Genomic DNA, 17,413 nt, shown 5'->3' on the forward strand with positions numbered 1-17,413 from the left:
CGTGGCAAAGAAAAGAATTCCTGGACATACTGTGCCGAGGGGAAGAATCGTTATTTTTTTTTGTTTAAGTATGAACGGCAGTTACACCGTGCGCCGAATGAAACAAAAGATTGAGTAAAGCAAGGAACCAGTTTGGCAGCGCCCCCCCCCCCCAAGAGACAAACACAGGACGTTCTGAATGAACACGCAACTACAAAGGTGCAAGCAAAGAAAACAGAACAGGTGGAGGTGAAGGGGCAGAACTTAAAAAAAATGTTTTTGTTGATCGTAATAACTGAAGTCACAGTCGTGTAATCTCGTATGATCCCAAAACTGCCCTGGTCCCTGCATCAGAGCCGCTCTACTAACGCCCGCTCACGTGTGCGAGAACCTCCTGGCAGACATTGGTTCTCTTTGGAAGGAAAGTATCTTCCAGGCACAGAACCGTATGATGGAGGCAGTATATATGAATTCTCTGTAAAGATTTTTGTGCTGTTTTTGCACCAAATCCGCCCCAGAATCTGCATGTGTTATGTTGCATTCGCAATTAGCATTTAGAAGTCCGGCAGAAGAACAGCCTGGCGGAGTTCACCGTATCCGGCGTTGCCGCATAATGCTGAGACCCCCTGGATCCCCATTGACTACAAATGAGATGTGGCCGCTTTCTGGCATAAATGCTGCTGGACTTTGGCTGGCCAAAAATTTCTGCATGCAAGACTTTTACGGCTCATGTGTGCCGACCGTGCCTGTATTGAGGTCCACAATATATGGGCACCAGCTGTTTTGCGCACCACATCACGGATGAGGACCCATTCACTTGAATGGGTCCGCAATCCGGAAGATACAGTGCGGAGGCACGGAACAGAAGGCCACGGAGTGCTTCACTATTGAGTGCTTTTAGTGGCATTTCGGTCCGTGCCTTCACACCGCAAAAAAAATAGAACATGCTCTATTGTTTTGTGGTGCGGATGGATCGCGGACCCATTCAAGTTAAATGGGTCTGCTTCCGTTAGCGCAGCCACACAGATGGGGCCTGTGCATTGGGAACTGCAATTTGCGTTCCCCAATGCATGGGCGGCACTCAGCATTTATACCAGAAGGTGGCCATTGAGATCCATCGGCTATGCCAGATAGGGTGAACTCCCCAGAGACCAATGGGGATACATCAGTTACCGGTTTTAAATGGAGAGTTCTGGCAGACTGTTCCTCTGTGGTAACAGCCTGCCGAATGTCTAAATGCTGATGTGAACATAGCCTTACTTGTGGCAAAGCATGAAATCTGCAGTGAAAATCCATACAATAGACATGCTGTGGATTTCAAAATCTGCACCGCAGGTCAATTAGTGCACCTCGGACACTGCGCTGTGGGTTTTCATGCAGACGCGTTCTAGGTTTATTTCCTTTGAATGGAGCTAAACCACAGGCAGGCTCCAGCTGCAGATTTTAGTTTTTGGCAAGGTCTTGAAAACGGCGCTGCAAAAACCCTCGGCTGCATGAACTGTGGTGCGGCCTCCCATTCGGCCTGGTTTTCGGCAATGAATTTGCGCTGAAACTTGTGCCCAAAATCTTCCTATATTAGGCTTTTTTTTCGCACGTTTGTGATGACATCCATGACAAGATTGTCAGTGGTTCATCCGTGAACGTGTCCGTGAAGGATCCGTGTTTGGTCCTTGTGTCTGTTTTCCAGGGGCGTAGCTAAAGACTCATGGGCCCTGGTGAAAGCGTTCAGCTTGGGCCCCCCTCCTCTCTGTGCTTTGTGGACAAGGATAGGACATTTCTGAAGGAGTAAAAACATCTCGGTCGGTATCAGTGTTTTGCAGATCTGCGATTCATGGGCCGAAAAAACGGATATGGTCGTGTGCAAGAGCCCTTATCTGGAGTTGTATCATTTGGAGTTTTTATGGCAAAAACTCCAGATGAACAAAAAGCCACTAAAAACGCAAAAGTACAGAAAAAATGCTACCGAAAACATACAAGTAAACCCACCCTTAGTGCTGCGAAAAAAAAAAATGCTGAGTTTGTAGGATGTTTTATTTTATACGGTTCTGTCACATTCGGCTGCAGCATTTTTTTCTATAATAAAAAAAAGCTGACAAAAGCAAATCACATAGTTTTAGGCCTCATGCACACGACCGTTGTTTTATTCCGTGTCCGTTGTTCGGTTTTTCGTGATTTTCTGCGGACCCATTGACTTTCAATGGGTCCGTTGAAAACTCGGCTAATGCACCGTTTGTCATCCGCGTCCGTGATCTGTGGTTCCAGTCCGTCAAAAAATATAACCTGTCCTATTTTTTTCACTGAAAACGGTTCGCGGACCCATTCAAGTCAATGGGACCGTGAAAAAACGCGGAGGCACACAAGATTGTCGTCCACGTCCGTTTTTTTCCTATCATTTGCATGGCAAACTTGACTTTTTTTTACTTTCCTTCATGTCTGGTGATCCTCCAAAAATAAAGGAAGACACACGGAAACAAAAACGGAAACGGATCACGGAACAACGGAACCCCTTTTTTGCGGAACGGAACACAACGGTTGTGTGCATGAGGCCTTATTCTGGTGTTTTTGCAGACTTTTGTGTTTTTACTTTTTTTTTTTCACCAAATTATGTTGCAGCAAAACTTTCTTTCCCATAAAAAAAATAAATCCTGGACCAATTTTACTTAGAACTTTATGTGGTGCCGTTCCGCTGTCATTCTTCCTGTAAACGCATGAATAACTTGACAATTGGTTGTTACCATTCTCCTTGGCAGAAGGGCGTGTCCCTACACAATCTGATATTGACAGCACTGATTGGACAACATCAGAGTGCACAGGAACACCCCCGCAACTGGTGGTGACCGATCCTCTTTAAAGGGGTACACCCATATTAAAAAGTGAATGAAAGCAGAAATATCTTTTGCCGCAGGGTGGTCTGTGTGGACAGATTTTGAAGCTACTTACAAGTGGGAAAGTGAGGAAACATCTGAGAAAATCCCTTCAGGTAGAGTAGAAATGTCATTTCCATGCACAGACCTAGAAGACAGGATCGGAGAGGTTAATAATTAACATCGTTATCTCGTTGGTAAAGCGAGGATTAATAGAGGGGGCCGAATACTTACAGGAGCCTCAAGGACCTGAGCCCCTCAAAGGCAAGAGGAGGAATGCACCTCAGGGAGTTGTAACTGAGTATCCTGCGGAGGGAAAGTAATCACATTCAGTGACAGAACCTGTGACAAGTCCGGTATTTTACATCTATCTGGGGTAGACGATACAGACTAAGGCCTCATGCACACGACCGTTGTTTTGGTCCGCTTCCGAGCCGCAGTTTTTGCGGCTTGGATGCGGACCCATTCACTTCAATGGGGCCACAAAAGATGCGGACAGCACTCCGTGTGCTTTCCGCTTCCCTCGCTCCGTTCCGTGGTCCGCAATAAAATATAACCTGTCCTATTCTTGTCCGTTTTGCGGACAAGAATAGGCAGTTATATCAATGGCTGTCCGTGCCGTTCCGCAAATTGCGGAACGCAAACGGACGCCATCCATGTTTTGCCGATCTGCAATTTGCGGACCACAAAACACACAACGGTCGTGTGCATGAGGCCTAAAGCTGGCCATACATGATAGACAGTTAATCCTAGCAACCCCCCACACACAGGCATACTTGGCTCAGCTGAGCATGCATGTGTTCTTCGTAAAGAGAGAGGAATAAGCAGCTGCAGTTTCTCTCTCCTAAGAACAAAAGGATTGGCCATGTTGAAATCCAACAGTCCAATCCTTCTTTCTCCTGACATCTGCTGTTGAGAAAAAGTCAGGACCCCCCTTCCTACACATTTTCTGGAAGAGCTGTCAAGTATGATATAGTCCTATGCCGTCAAGAGCTACTATACTGTGTGCTAAAAGCAGCTCCTAGTACTTGACATTGCTGCAACATGATTTTAAAGGGCTTGTTGAAGTGTTAAAAAGGGGTTAACCAGGATTTCCTATCCATGGATAGGTCATCAAAATCAAATTGGCGCGAGTCTGACACCAGGGACCCCCAGCGATCAGCGGTTAGAAGAGACAGCTTTCCAAGGACAGCGCCGTACATTGTATAGTGGCTGTTCTTGGTATTGCAGCTCAGCCCTATTGACTTGAATGGGACTGAGCTGCAGCTAGGCCATGTGACTGATGTACGGTGATGTCACATGGCCTAGCTGCAGCTCAGTCCCATTCAAGTTAAGGGTACTGGGCTGCAATACCAAGCACAGCTGCTATCTAATGGACGGTGCTGTGCTTGGTATGAGGAGCGCTGACCGCAGGCTTTTCACAAAGCTGATTGGCGGGGCTGTCATTTATTGTAACCTCACCAATCAGACACTGATGAGGACCATTAAAGGGGTTATCCCACTTTGCGTTTTTATACTTACCTGCTGCCACCGCGCCGTTCACTTCCTGGATTCTGGCTGGGGGCGGGCTTCATCTTGATTGAAGTCTTCTCCCGGCCGGGCCGCGCGCTGGACTGAACGTGCACGCTGCAGCGCATGCGCAATGTGACTTATTTCTGGCCAGTATAGTACAGAGCCGGCGTGCGCGTTCGCAGCTCTGTACTATTCTGGCCGGGAAGAAGTCACCGTCGCGCATGCGCGGCAGCGTGCGCGTTCAGGACAGCGAGTGGCCCGGCCGGGAGAAAAGAAGAAGTCTTCTGGGCAAGCGCGACCATCGGGATTTTGCGGGAGAGCGGTGGTCGTAACCAGGGGAGACCGAGTCACAACAATAAGGTAAGTGGGGATGAATTTTCTCCTAATCGGTGGGAATTTGTTAATAAAGTATATTTACAAAAATGATCACTGTCAAATCATTAACAGATTTAACAGTGATCAATATGATGGGATAACCTGTGCTGAACAGACAGTAAGGTAAACGCAAATGTATGGCAATAGACTTTGCTGCATGTGGTTTGGGTTAAGTGCTTCTGGCACCTGCCACACTTCTGAGATGGACTGGCCATCCGGATCAACGATCTGCACCCTGCAACTGCAGAAAATATATTTGAGTTTTCATGCCTGTGGTTATTTGGGAAGATTGCATGGGATATTTAGAGAGAGACTTACGCTAGGACTGTGTTCACTGCATGAAACACGCTCAGTGTGGGAACGTGAATTCCCATAGTGAACTCTGCTTCTTTGACCAGACAGCATGGCATTATAATGACTTATGTGCCTCTGCCTGACCTCGACTGTAAGGGCAGCTAGCCACCACCAGTCAGGAGCTCCAAATCTAGGGTGTGCCCTCAGGGGAAGAAGTGTGGTGCCCCTCCATCCACTGGAGTGGGATTACTACAGACCTCCTAATTTGCCTCAGCCATCATTCTGATCCACTCCAACATGTCCACGTCCACCATGCTCCCCCAGCAGGCTGACATGACGCACTCTGACAACCCCTTTAACCCTTGAAGGTCACACTGACTAATATTTGCAATGAAAGCTGCAACCTGGGCAGGTTCATGAACAAGAAACGGCCCCCCCCCCCCACCCCCCATACACTCGTGTATAACATAACTAACGACACACGTATAGAGGAGTAACATGCACGGTGATGACAGCATTGTCAAGGACTGCTGGTCCTACTTCTGCGGCTGCACTGACGGGTCACAGAAGAAGGTGAAATAATTGCCATACAAAGGTAAAAGGTTTTTCCTTGAGAAAGATGCAGCGTTCGGCACAGAGAGAGCCCTCGCGTGGCATCAGTCCACGGGTGACCTTGTTTGCAGGAAATCACTTACAGCGTGGTGAGCTGGCTCATGTTGGTGAAGGAGGAGTTGCTGAGGGAGCTGATCTTGTTATTGCTCAGGTCTCTGTAAAATACAAGCAGATATGACTAGAAGGGGAAGCGTTCATTACTCAGATTCTCCATTCTCCCCTCCTATCAGGGCTCACATATAACACACAACTATGAGGCTCAAACGTGGCTCCCGATGCGCTGTCGTGTGACCCCTGAATCCCCAATATCACACCAAAAATGTCAGACGAATCAGAGAGATAGTTACAGGACTATCTGCAGATAAGGTACGTCTTCATAGTGAAGATTACAGAGGGATTCCCATCTGGTACACCCACGGCATATCACTAGTATACGTCATCATTGTCCGATAGGTGCGGGTCCCACCTCTGGGTCCTATCTCCAGAATGGACCCTTGAAGTGAAGGAGAGCACACCGCACATGCGCAGCCATCCTCTGTTCACCCCTATGGGAGTTCCGAAAAAAAGGCTATTTCCGGCAGTCCTATAGAGGTGAATGCAGAGGTGGCTGCACTTGCGCGGTGCAATCTCCATTCACTACTATAGGAGTTCCAAAAATAGCCAAGTGCACTCACTTGGCTAGTTTCGGAACTACCACAGCGATGAATGGAGAGTACGCCGCGCATGCACAGTGCGCACTCCTTGACTTCGGTGGCATCATTTTCCAGATAAGACTGGGTCCCAGAGGTGGGACCCGCACCTATCTGTCATTGATGGTATAGTCTAGCGATATGCCGTCAATGTCCAAGATTGGCGAACCCCTTTCATTTTTGATGAAGAGCTCTGAATTTTCTGCATTGACATAGAATTAAAAGATACAATTCTGCCTACCTGCGGCCACCACTAGAGGGAGCTTGCTGCAATGTATAACAGTATTTAAAACAGTTGTCCTCGATTTTAATCCCGATGACGAATCATCAGGACAGGTCATTAATATCTGGTGGGTGGCAGTCCGACTCCAGGCACCAATGCCAGTCAGCTGTTTGAAGGCGTCTATGAGCGCTGTGGTCTCTTTGTGGCACAGTGCCGTACACTGTATAGTGGCTGTGCTTGGTATTTCAGAGCTGCTGAAGAAAGGGCCTGCTGATCATCGGGGGTGCCAGGAGTCGAACCTTCTCCGGTCAGATATTAATGACTTTAATTGAGGATAACAAATCAGTGTTAAAAATCCTGAAAAAAACCTATAAGAAGTTTCCAGACTCCCCCAAGTGGTGGCTGCGGGCAGAGAGCATGTTATACATAAGGTTATGTCTGTGCTGGGGGGTTTGGAGCTATGCAATAGAAAACAGGGCTCTGAGAACTTCACTTACTTCATGAATCATTTTCATACCTATCGCTGTGTTAAGTTACAGAGTTTCTAGCATAGAAAAGAATCCTTTTATAAGTATTTGCTTCCATGTGTCTGTCTTGGTGCTGCTGGGGGCAGGCTCTGGGCTGAATCAGTCTCCTTCCCCCACTGGCAGCTGACAATATAGTAACTTTCCCAATAACCAGAGTGTTCTCAGCTATACTGCCATGCTACTGTAGAGTCTCTACTCCAGAAAGCTATTTCTATTGGCTGCCCTACAATGATCAGAGGATCACTGTGCCAAGACCTGGCTGTGGGGAGACTGAGCATGTGTGACCATCGGATCTCAGCTCATTAGGTGGACCAGCACATTGCTACACACTTTGAACACCGGGTGGTGCTATACTATGTAACTAACTATAACTCTTCATATAACGCTTCACTATTTTATAATCTATAAAGTGAGTATGATATTTAATGGTGGGACAACTCAGCACAGAAATTGTAACCTACTGAGAAAACAATATTCAAGGCTGAACATTAACTCCGAGAATAATATGTCCCCTGGAATGAGTGAGCAGAACATGTACTGTAACCATACAATATATAAAAGGTGAAAATGGCTGTAGCTGCGGTAAACGGAGACAGAGTGTGAGAACGCCTGGGGGACGGCACTCCACCTCTGGACAGACACAAGAAAGACAATACAATAATAAAAGTGGGACATATTAAAGGGTTTCTACCACCACATTTTGACCTATTTAGCTGTCAGACACTAGCGATCTGCTAGTGTCTGCTGTACCTAACCATGCTATTGTAATCCCTTTCTGTGCAGCGGTTACCCTAAAAAACATAGTTTTATTGCTATGCTAATGAGCCTCTAGGTGCTATGGGGGCGTCTTTTCAGCACCTAGAGGCTCCGTCCACTCACCATGTCTGCCGCCCAGCACGCTCCAGACCGCCCCTCTTCTCTAGATTGACAGCCCACTCGCGCCTGCGCCGTGTGCTTCTGTATTCGGCGCAGGTGCAGTGACTGTTGGACTGCTCCCTGTGCCGTAATCGGCGCAGGCGCAGTGAAGATGCCGGCGCAGGGAGACAGTCACTGCGCCTGCGCCGAATACAGAAGCACACGGCGCAGGCGCGAGAATTCGGCCGGGATGCAGAGAAGTAGGCTGTCAATCTAGAGAAGAGGGGCGGTCTGGAGCGTGCTGGGCGGCAGACATGGTGAGTGGACGGAGCCTCTAGGTGCTGAAAAGACGCCCCCATAGCACCTAGAGGCTCATTAGCATAGCAATCAAACTACGTTTTTTAGGGTAACCGCTGCACAGACAGGGATTACAATAGCATGGTTAGGTGGAGCAGACACGAGCAGATCGCTAGTGTCCGACAGCTAAATAGGTGAAAATGTGGTGGTAGAAACCCTTTAAGTGCACAATGTCCAATCACAGAGGATAGATAGATATAGATATGGGATAAATAGATGCTTGAGGAAGGCTCTAGTGTTTGAGCTGAAACATCACGTCCACATGGGTGAATAAACTTTTTCTCCTTTTTTGTTTTTTTAGTGTGCTGCTGTTTTGGTTTTTTTTGGATAGATTTTTATATCTATCCATTCATCTATCCCTCACTTTTTTTGCTTTGTTGTATTGTATCTGGTGCTGCTGTTTTGCATCTATCTATCTATCTATCTATCTACAGTATCTTTCATATCTATATCTCATATCTATCTATCTATCTATCTATCTATCTATCTATCTATTATCTATTCTCATATCTATCTATCTATCTATCTATCTATCTATCTATCTATCTATCTCATATCTATCCATCCATCTATCTATCTATCTATCTCATATCTATCTATCTATCTATCTATCTATCTATCTCATATCTATCTATCTATCTATCTATCTATCTCATATCTATCCATCCATCTATCTATATATCTATCTATCTATCTATCTATCTATCTCTCTCTCTCATATCTATCCATCCATCTATCCATCTCTCTCATATCTATCCATCCATCTATCTATCTATCTATCCATCTCTCTCATATCTATCCATCCATCTATCTATCTATCTATCTATCTATCTATCTATCTATCTATCTATCTCATGGGTATTTCCCTGTGTAGTAGGCCTTATTTCCCACAGGTCCGTGCACAGACAAGCAGGCGGCTCTATACTTACACCAGTTGTAAATACTTGAATGTGGACAGCTGCTTGGGAACCATTGAGAACTGATTGCCATCCAGGTACCTGTAAGAGGAGAACACCATTGCTGCTCGTACTATATCCACACTACAGGTAGAGACATTGTGACCCTGGGACTAACAGCTCCATTTGTATCTACACCTATATGTGGAAGGCTGTCAATCACTGAATAGGACCACCCACTGGACTCCAAAGCTCAGCAGCTGTATAGGATTCATACTGACTGCACAAAATGATATAGTAATCTGCTCAGCTCCTCCTGCTCAATAACATATGCAGGTCAGACATCAATGTGATGGTGGATGTGAATGCCACCATAAGCAGAATTTTGAATGCAGCTCTGGCTGGGAATAGGCTATAATACAGGTTTGTCAATCAAACCAGCACATGAGAAATAAAGCAAGTTATTTGTAAAGTTACAATAAGGACAAAATATATAATAAATGACTAAACACGTGACTATGAGTGTAATTCGTAGTGTGTACACGTTGTATGCCTGGCACTGGATGTGTATATTTTATGGGCTCCTCAATCAATATTTCCAGAGACTGCAGATAATAAAAATCAAGCTACAGACCTTCGGTGAGATTTCAGATAAGTATGTGGCAGATTTATTGCAGAATTTTTTGCAAATCCATACATCTGAACGGGGTTCTGCCAACAAGGCTCAAAAAATCTGCAGCAAATCTGCCCCGCGGGAGCTCACAGCCGGGAGACTTACAGCTCTGTGACGTTCTTGGGTATTCCCTTCGGCAGTGATAACAAGTGCTTATTGCTGCAGCGCACCACGGTGTCCAGGCACGTGCACTCCTGCGGACACTGCAGTTGTGGAGCGCAGGTCAGCTCCTCCTGTCCTGTGGAGATAAGAATATGAATAAAGCACAATGACAAGGTATCAACCCTCCGTGCCAATAACCTGTTCATGGTGCTGCCATGTAGGAAAGCTGCGGATGTGAATTAGGATCTACTAGATGATCACCTGTCTGGAGAGCCTTAGGGCTACACGACACCACCTGTCGCGGCCAGAATCGCTAAGTAGCGGTGATGGGAATCGCAGCGGCATTTGCAAGAAATCCAGCAGTGTTCGATTTCATGCGACTGCCACAGCGATCCCCTGCATTTCTATGGGATCACCGCTACTCAGCGATCCTGGCCGCAACTGGTGTCAAGTGACCAGTGTCGCCGCGTAGCCCTTCCCTTAGGCTATCCGCACACGTCGCGGCTTACGTGCGGTACATACAGTAGCAGCAAAGGGTAATGACAATTGACAAATCCCATGTACCCATTGCGTATTTTTAATGTGCAGAAATTGTCCTGCCGTGCAGATTTTAAAATCAGCATCATGTCAGTTGTTTCTGCGGATTGCAATGCAAAGGGTGAGCTCGGAGGAAATCCGCATCAAAATGCGCAAGGAAAACATGTGGATTATACTGCGGAAATGGAAAGAAATCTGCACAGAAATTCTGTTTGAAAAACCGCCCCTGTGTGCAGTCAGCCTCAGAGTACCTGCACGTGTTGCGGATTACATGTGTTCTTTTCCGCGTGGATTTTCATGCAATGCAAAGGGTGATATCTGGTTCAAAACCTCAAATCGGCAAAAAATAATAATCCACAAGTTACACATGCAGATTTTGCTGCGGATTTGATGCAATAAAGCAGAGAAAACCGCATGAAAATGTACAAGTACCGTTAGGATACCTGCACATGGAGTAGATATTTCCACTGCGGATTCAGATTTTGCACTGGAATTTACCATGGATTCCACCTCTTAGGCCCCATGCACACGGCCGGTGTTTTGGTCCGTATCCAAGCCGCAGTTTTGGCGGCTCGGGTGCGGACCCATTCACTTCAATGGGGCCACAAAAGATGCGGAAAGCACTCCATGTGCTGTCCGCATCCGTTGCTCCGTTCCGTGGTCTGCAAAAAAAAAATAACCTGTCCTATTCTTGTCCGCGTTTTGTGGACAAGAATAGGCAGTTATATTAATGGCTGTCCGTGCCATTCTGCAAATTGCGGGAACACGCACACAGATGCCATCCCTGTTTTGCGGATCGTGTGCATGAGGCCTAACATTGAGGATACAGTCGCACCAGGCAGATTTTGCCACCATTTTGCAGTTGTTACCTGCTGTGGCTGTTGGTGCGGATTTTCTGTGGCTACACTGCAAAGGGTGAAAAGCGCAGTATATGGTGACATACAGCAGCCTGTACTGCAGGTTGATTTTTGCACAGAATTTTTATCTACAACCGTATGGATGAGATTTTGTAAAATGCATAGCAATATGTTGTAGATTTTACACCCGCAAATTCACAGCATATCCTCCAAGTGTGAACATACTCTTAAATGAATGAAATCTACAGTGGAAATTCCCCCCCAAAAAAAACGGAGAAGCTGTGGATTTTAAAAACACGTGAATTTACTGGCTGATCATTTTTCCTTGATAACCCCTTGTAATCTCGCCTACCTCTTTCACATCTGAAGTCGGGGAAGGCGACATCCTGAAGTGGGATCTGCCGCAGGAAGTCTGGGTTCTGACAACGAGGGTTTCCGGTGACGATTTTCCTCTTCCTCAGCCAGTCTCCGAGCCAGGCCAGCTGGCAGTTGCAGTTAAAAGGATTCGCCAGTAAGTTCCTGCGCGGATATAACACCATGATTACAAAATTGCAAGATCATATATTTTCCTTTTTTTATTTTATTTTACTGAGCTTGGACCTAATAAAATTCTCCCTAGAAAGATGACTAAAAGGTGTATACAACGTCTTCATACTACTCTAACCCTAAAGAATAGACTGCACAGAGCGCAAGTGTGATTGGATTCTTTTTTTTTATTTGACGTCCATCTGCAAAACCTGTGACGCTGCATTGCATCCGGCGAATTCTGCCACCACGTTGTTTGCATGCGGCTGCGCGGTTTTCAGAATGGAGGCCAGAAGACGTGGCAGTGCTTCATTGTAGCTGCACATGTATGTATTCATGTATCCCCGGAAAGTCTTTTTGCATGCAACTTCCCAAACTACATGGCGCCATCTATTGACCATAAGTGGTCTCTCTAGGTTCTCCAAGCCTAGTTAGTACATGGCAGACCAGACGGAGTGAGGTGGTCTACGTTAGTACATGGCAGACCAGACAGAGTGAGGTGGTCTACGTTAGTACATGGCAGACCAGACGGAGTGAGGTGGTCTATGTTAGTACATGGCAGACCAGACGGAGTGAGGTGGTCTATGTTAGTACATGGCAGACCAGACGGTGTGAGGTGGTCTATGTTAGTACATGGCAGCCCAGACTGAGTGAGGTGGTCTACGTTAGTACATGGCAGCCCAGACGGAGTGAGGTGGTCTACGTTAGTATATGGCAGACCAGACAGAGTGAGGTGGTCTACGTTAGTATATGGCAGACCAGACAGAGTGAGGTGGTCTACGTTAGTATATGGCAGACCAGACGGAGTGAGGTGGTCTATGTTAGTATATGGCAGGCCAGACGGAGTGAGGTGGTCTACGTTAGTACATGGCAGACCAGACGGAGTGAGGTGGTCTATGTTAGTACATGGCAGACCAGACGGTGTGAGGTGGTCTACGTTAGTACATGGCAGCCCAGACTGAGTGAGGTGGTCTACGTTAGTACATGGCAGACCAGACAGAGTGAGGTGGTCTACGTTAGTATATGGCAGACCAGACAGAGTGAGGTGGTCTACGTTAGTATATGGCAGCCCAGACTGAGTGAGGTGGTCTACGTTAGTACATGGCAGACCAGACGGAGTGAGGTGGTCTATGTTAGTACATGGCAGACCAGACGGAGTGAGGTGGTCTACGTTAGTACATGGCAGACCAGACGGTGTGAGGTGGTCTATGTTAGTACATGGCAGCCCAGACGGTGTGAGGTGGTCTATGTTAGTACATGGCAGCCCAGACTGAGTGAGGTGGTCTACGTTAGTACATGGCAGCCCAGACGGAGTGAGGTGGTCTACGTTAGTATATGGCAGACCAGACAGAGTGAGGTGGTCTACGTTAGTATATGGCAGACCAGACAGAGTGAGGTGGTCTACGTTAGTATATGGCAGACCAGACGGAGTGAGGTGGTCTATGTTAGTATATGGCAGGCCAGACGGAGTGAGGTGGTCTACGTTAGTACATGGCAGACCAGACGGAGTGAGGTGGTCTATGTTAGTACATGGCAGACCAGACGGTGTGAGGTGGTCTACGTTAGTACATGGCAGCCCAGACTGAGTGAGGTGGTCTACGTTAGTACATGGCAGACCAGACAGAGTGAGGTGGTCTACGTTAGTATATGACAGACCAGACAGAGTGAGGTGGTCTACGTTAGTATATGGCAGCCCAGACTGAGTGAGGTGGTCTATGTTAGTACATGGCAGACCAGACAGAGTGAGGTGGTCTACGTTAGTACATGGCAGACCAGACAGAGTGAGGTGGTCTACGTTAGTACATGGCAGACCAGACGGAGTGAGGTGGTCTATGTTAGTATATGGCAGGCCAGACGGAGTGAGGTGGTCTACGTTAGTACATGGCAGACCAGACGGAGTGAGGTGGTCTATGTTAGTACATGGCAGGCCAGACGGAGTGAGGTGGTCTACGTTAGTACATGGCAGACCAGACGGAGTGAGGTGGTCTACGTTAGTACATGGCAGACCAGACAGAGTGAGGTGGTCTACGTTAGTACATGGCAGCCCAGACGGAGTGAGGTGGTCTACGTTAGTACATGGCAGCCCAGACGGAGTGAGGTGGTCTACGTTAGTATATGGCAGACCAGACAGAGTGAGGTGGTCTACGTTAGTATATGGCAGACCAGACAAAGTAAGGTGGTCTACGTTAGTACATGGCAGACCAGACAGAGTGAGGTGGTCTACGTTAGTACATGGCAGACCAGACGGAGTGAGGTGGTCTACGTTAGTACATGGCAGACCAGACGGAGTGAGGTGGTCTACGTTAGTACATGGCAGACCAGACGGAGTGAGGTGGTCTATGTTAGTACATGGCAGACCAGACGGAGTGAGGTGGTCTATGTTAGTACATGGCAGACCAGACGGTGTGAGGTGGTCTATGTTAGTACATGGCAGCCCAGACTGAGTGAGGTGGTCTACGTTAGTACATGGCAGACCAGACGGTGTGAGGTGGTCTACGTTAGTACATGGCAGACCAGACAGAGTGAGGTGGTCTATGTTAGTACATGGCAGACCAGACAGAGTGAGGTGGTCTACGTTAGTACATGGCAGACCAGACAGAGTGAGGTGGTCTACGTTAGTATATGGCAGACCAGACAGAGTGAGGTGGTCTACGTTAGTATATGGCAGACCAGACGGAGTGAGGTGGTCTATGTTAGTACATGGCAGCCCAGACTGAGTGAGGTGGTCTATGTTAGTACATGGCAGACCAGACGGTGTGAGGTGGTCTATGTTAGTACATGGCAGACCAGACGGAGTGAGGTGGTCTATGTTAGTACATGGCAGTCCCTCTGATCTGTTCAGTATGGGGGATGTATGATTTACCTTTAAACACATTAAGGCTACTTTCACACTAGCGTTGTTTGAATCCGGCGTTCAATTCCGACACTGGAACTGCCCTCCGGATCCGGAAAAACGTGTGAAAACGGATTACATTTGAATCCTGATCAGGATTTTGATCACAATGAAAAAGTGCATTGGAAAAAACGGATCCGCCATTTATGGACTTTAACTTTTTTTTCACATTTTTCGGGTTTAACATGCAAAAGCCGGATCCGGTTTGACTGAACACACAGCGCCAGATCCGGCGTTAATGCAAGTCAATGGGAAAAAGGCCGGATCCGTCGTTCAGTCAAAATGTTCAGGATTTTTGGCTGGAGGTAAAAATACAGCATGCTACGTTTTTCTGAAAAGCCTGATCAGTCAAAAAGACTGAACTGAAGACATCCTGATGCATCCTGAACGGATTGCTCTCCATTCAGAATGCATTAGGATAAAACTGATCAGTTATTTTCCGGATTTGAGCCCCTAGGACGGAACTCAGCGCCGGAAAAGAAAAACGCTAGTGTGAAAGTACCCTTATGCATTCCCACCTGAACTGGATTATACAGTAACTAGGACAAAGGGTCAATGCCTGACACCCCCCTCCATCCTCCTGATACTTCCCAGCAGGTCTCTGATATGTGGCTTCATACAGCATATAGGGAGCACAGCGATACTGTCTTGTAGGCTTTGCCCATAAACAGAGAGGGTTCCTACGATGCTCATGTTGCTCACTATGTGTGATGGAAGTCATCCGCGCTTACTAGCGACCGTTCTTGCGGCATACGGGTTGATACAACCATACAACCCGTGGCGTCTTCAGCGTGGTCAGATTTTGTGCAGGCTACATTTAGATTTCTACTAGGTTCCCTGATTATTGCAATTTTTATACTACAGATTGTTTTAGACTAGGGATTCCCAACCTGCGGCCCTCTAGCTGTTGTAAAACTACAACATGCCCGGACAGCCTACAGCAGGGCATGGTGGGAGTTGTAGTTCTACAACAGCTGGAGGGCCGCAGGTTGGGCATCCCTGTTTTAGACCAATATGCCCCAATCTGTGGCTCTCCAGCTGTTGCAAAACTACAACTCCCACTGTGCGTGACAGCCAGCAGTTATCAGGGTATGATGGAAGTTGTAACTTTTGCAAGAGCTGGAGAGCCACACCGTAGTATCACAAGTTCTATGTGGATTGCTGTTAGTATGTTTCCATGTTATCAGTGCATTATATGGCGGTATTACTTTGGCACTGTACTGCTCTGTTATTTTGCTATTCCAGTTGTGTCATTTTGACACCACAGTGAATAATAATCTGGATATTGTATTGTTACTTTGTTAACATTGTACTACAGTGTGCGTAAACGTGTAGCTATATCGCTTTTTTCAGTTTTCTGCGCATCCCCCCCCCTCCCATACACAATGTTTTGACAAGGGGTCTCCACAAACCTTCTTTCCACCCCTGACACCTGAGGATGATATCCCTCCCTAAGGCTATATGCAAATGACTGTATCCGTTTTGCTGTCCGCAACTGCGAATCCGATAAATACGGATACCTTCTGTGTACAGTTCTCATTGGTACAAATGGGTATTCTTGTCCACAAAATAGACAAGAATAGGACATGTTCTATCATTTGCGGGATCGACATCCAGATGCCGAAATCCACGTGCGGTTCATTTATTTTTATTTTTTTGCGGACCCATAGAAATGGATGGGTCTATATGCGATCCACAAAAAAATATGCAGATCGAATGAGGATCCAAAGCACGGCCATCTGCATGAGGCCTAACTAAATAAGTGTCTACTCACAAAGTGGAGAGCGACTGCAGAGTGTCAAACGCCCCCGGAGTGATGGTGCTGATCTGGTTGTCGTACAGGGACAGGAGCCGGACGTTTCGGAGCCCAGTGAAGCTGTCGTTGTGGACGCAGCTCACCTTGTTATTTCTCAGCATCCTGGAAGACAGAAAATGATATGCACAAAAATCAGCTTGGTTTTAAACGACCCGGAATGTGAGAGCAGGGAGGCAGCTTATCCCCTGCCTTCAAGGCTCAATCATTTCTTGACTATAGAGAAGCTCCATTAAAATGGTTCTCCTGGAATTTGATACTAATGGCCTATCCCCAGAATCGTCAGGGGCCCTCCTACCGATCAGCTGTCCGAAGAGGCCGCTGTACTCACCGGAGCTCCGCGGTCTCCTCACAGCTTACCAAGCATAGCACCGTCCAGTGGCCGTGCTTGGTATTGCAGCCCGGGCCCCTTTACTTGAATGGGATTGAGCTGCTTCCAGGTCGCGTGACTGATGTATGGTCAGGTCACTGGCCTAGGAAGAGTCCTAGGTGCTCACGTAGTGCTGAAGCCTCTGGTTGGACCCCCACTGATCTGCTATTGATGACTTATCCTGAGTATAGGCTATCAATATCAACCAGTTCAAGACCGGACCATTCCCCCTCCTTCATGACCAGACATTTTTTTTTTTTTCATTTGGTTATAGAATTTTTTTTGTGTCTTTTTTCTGTGATATATTTGGCTTTATTTTTACGCCACTGTTAGTATATTTGCTTCCATTTTTTATACACAGGAAAATGTATAAATGAAGGCATATATGGTGCATGGATGCAGGGAGCGGGGTGAAAACTATGGCATTTTTCTTTCTTCATATTTTTGTCTTTATTTACTT

The 17,413-nt window shown here is 46.9% G+C and overlaps 1 protein-coding gene across 1 annotated transcript in view; it reads right to left on the reverse strand.

The window, feature by feature from the left end:
• The window catches only part of SLIT1 (slit guidance ligand 1), a 292,661-nt gene that overhangs the window by 45,485 nt on the left and 229,763 nt on the right, over window positions 1-17,413 (reverse strand). Inside the window, exons 19-25 of the mRNA XM_040437323.1 lie at window positions 16,545-16,688; window positions 11,705-11,871; window positions 9,962-10,094; window positions 9,217-9,285; window positions 5,720-5,791; window positions 3,078-3,149; window positions 2,920-2,991 (exon numbers count right to left, since the gene is read on the reverse strand). Coding sequence (XP_040293257.1) covers window positions 2,920-2,991; window positions 3,078-3,149; window positions 5,720-5,791; window positions 9,217-9,285; window positions 9,962-10,094; window positions 11,705-11,871; window positions 16,545-16,688 — 729 coding nt within the window. The remainder of the gene's footprint in view (window positions 1-2,919; window positions 2,992-3,077; window positions 3,150-5,719; window positions 5,792-9,216; window positions 9,286-9,961; window positions 10,095-11,704; window positions 11,872-16,544; window positions 16,689-17,413) is intronic.

This window comes from Bufo bufo, chromosome 6 (assembly GCF_905171765.1).
Source record: "Bufo bufo chromosome 6, aBufBuf1.1, whole genome shotgun sequence".
Taxonomy (NCBI): domain Eukaryota; kingdom Metazoa; phylum Chordata; class Amphibia; order Anura; family Bufonidae; genus Bufo; species Bufo bufo.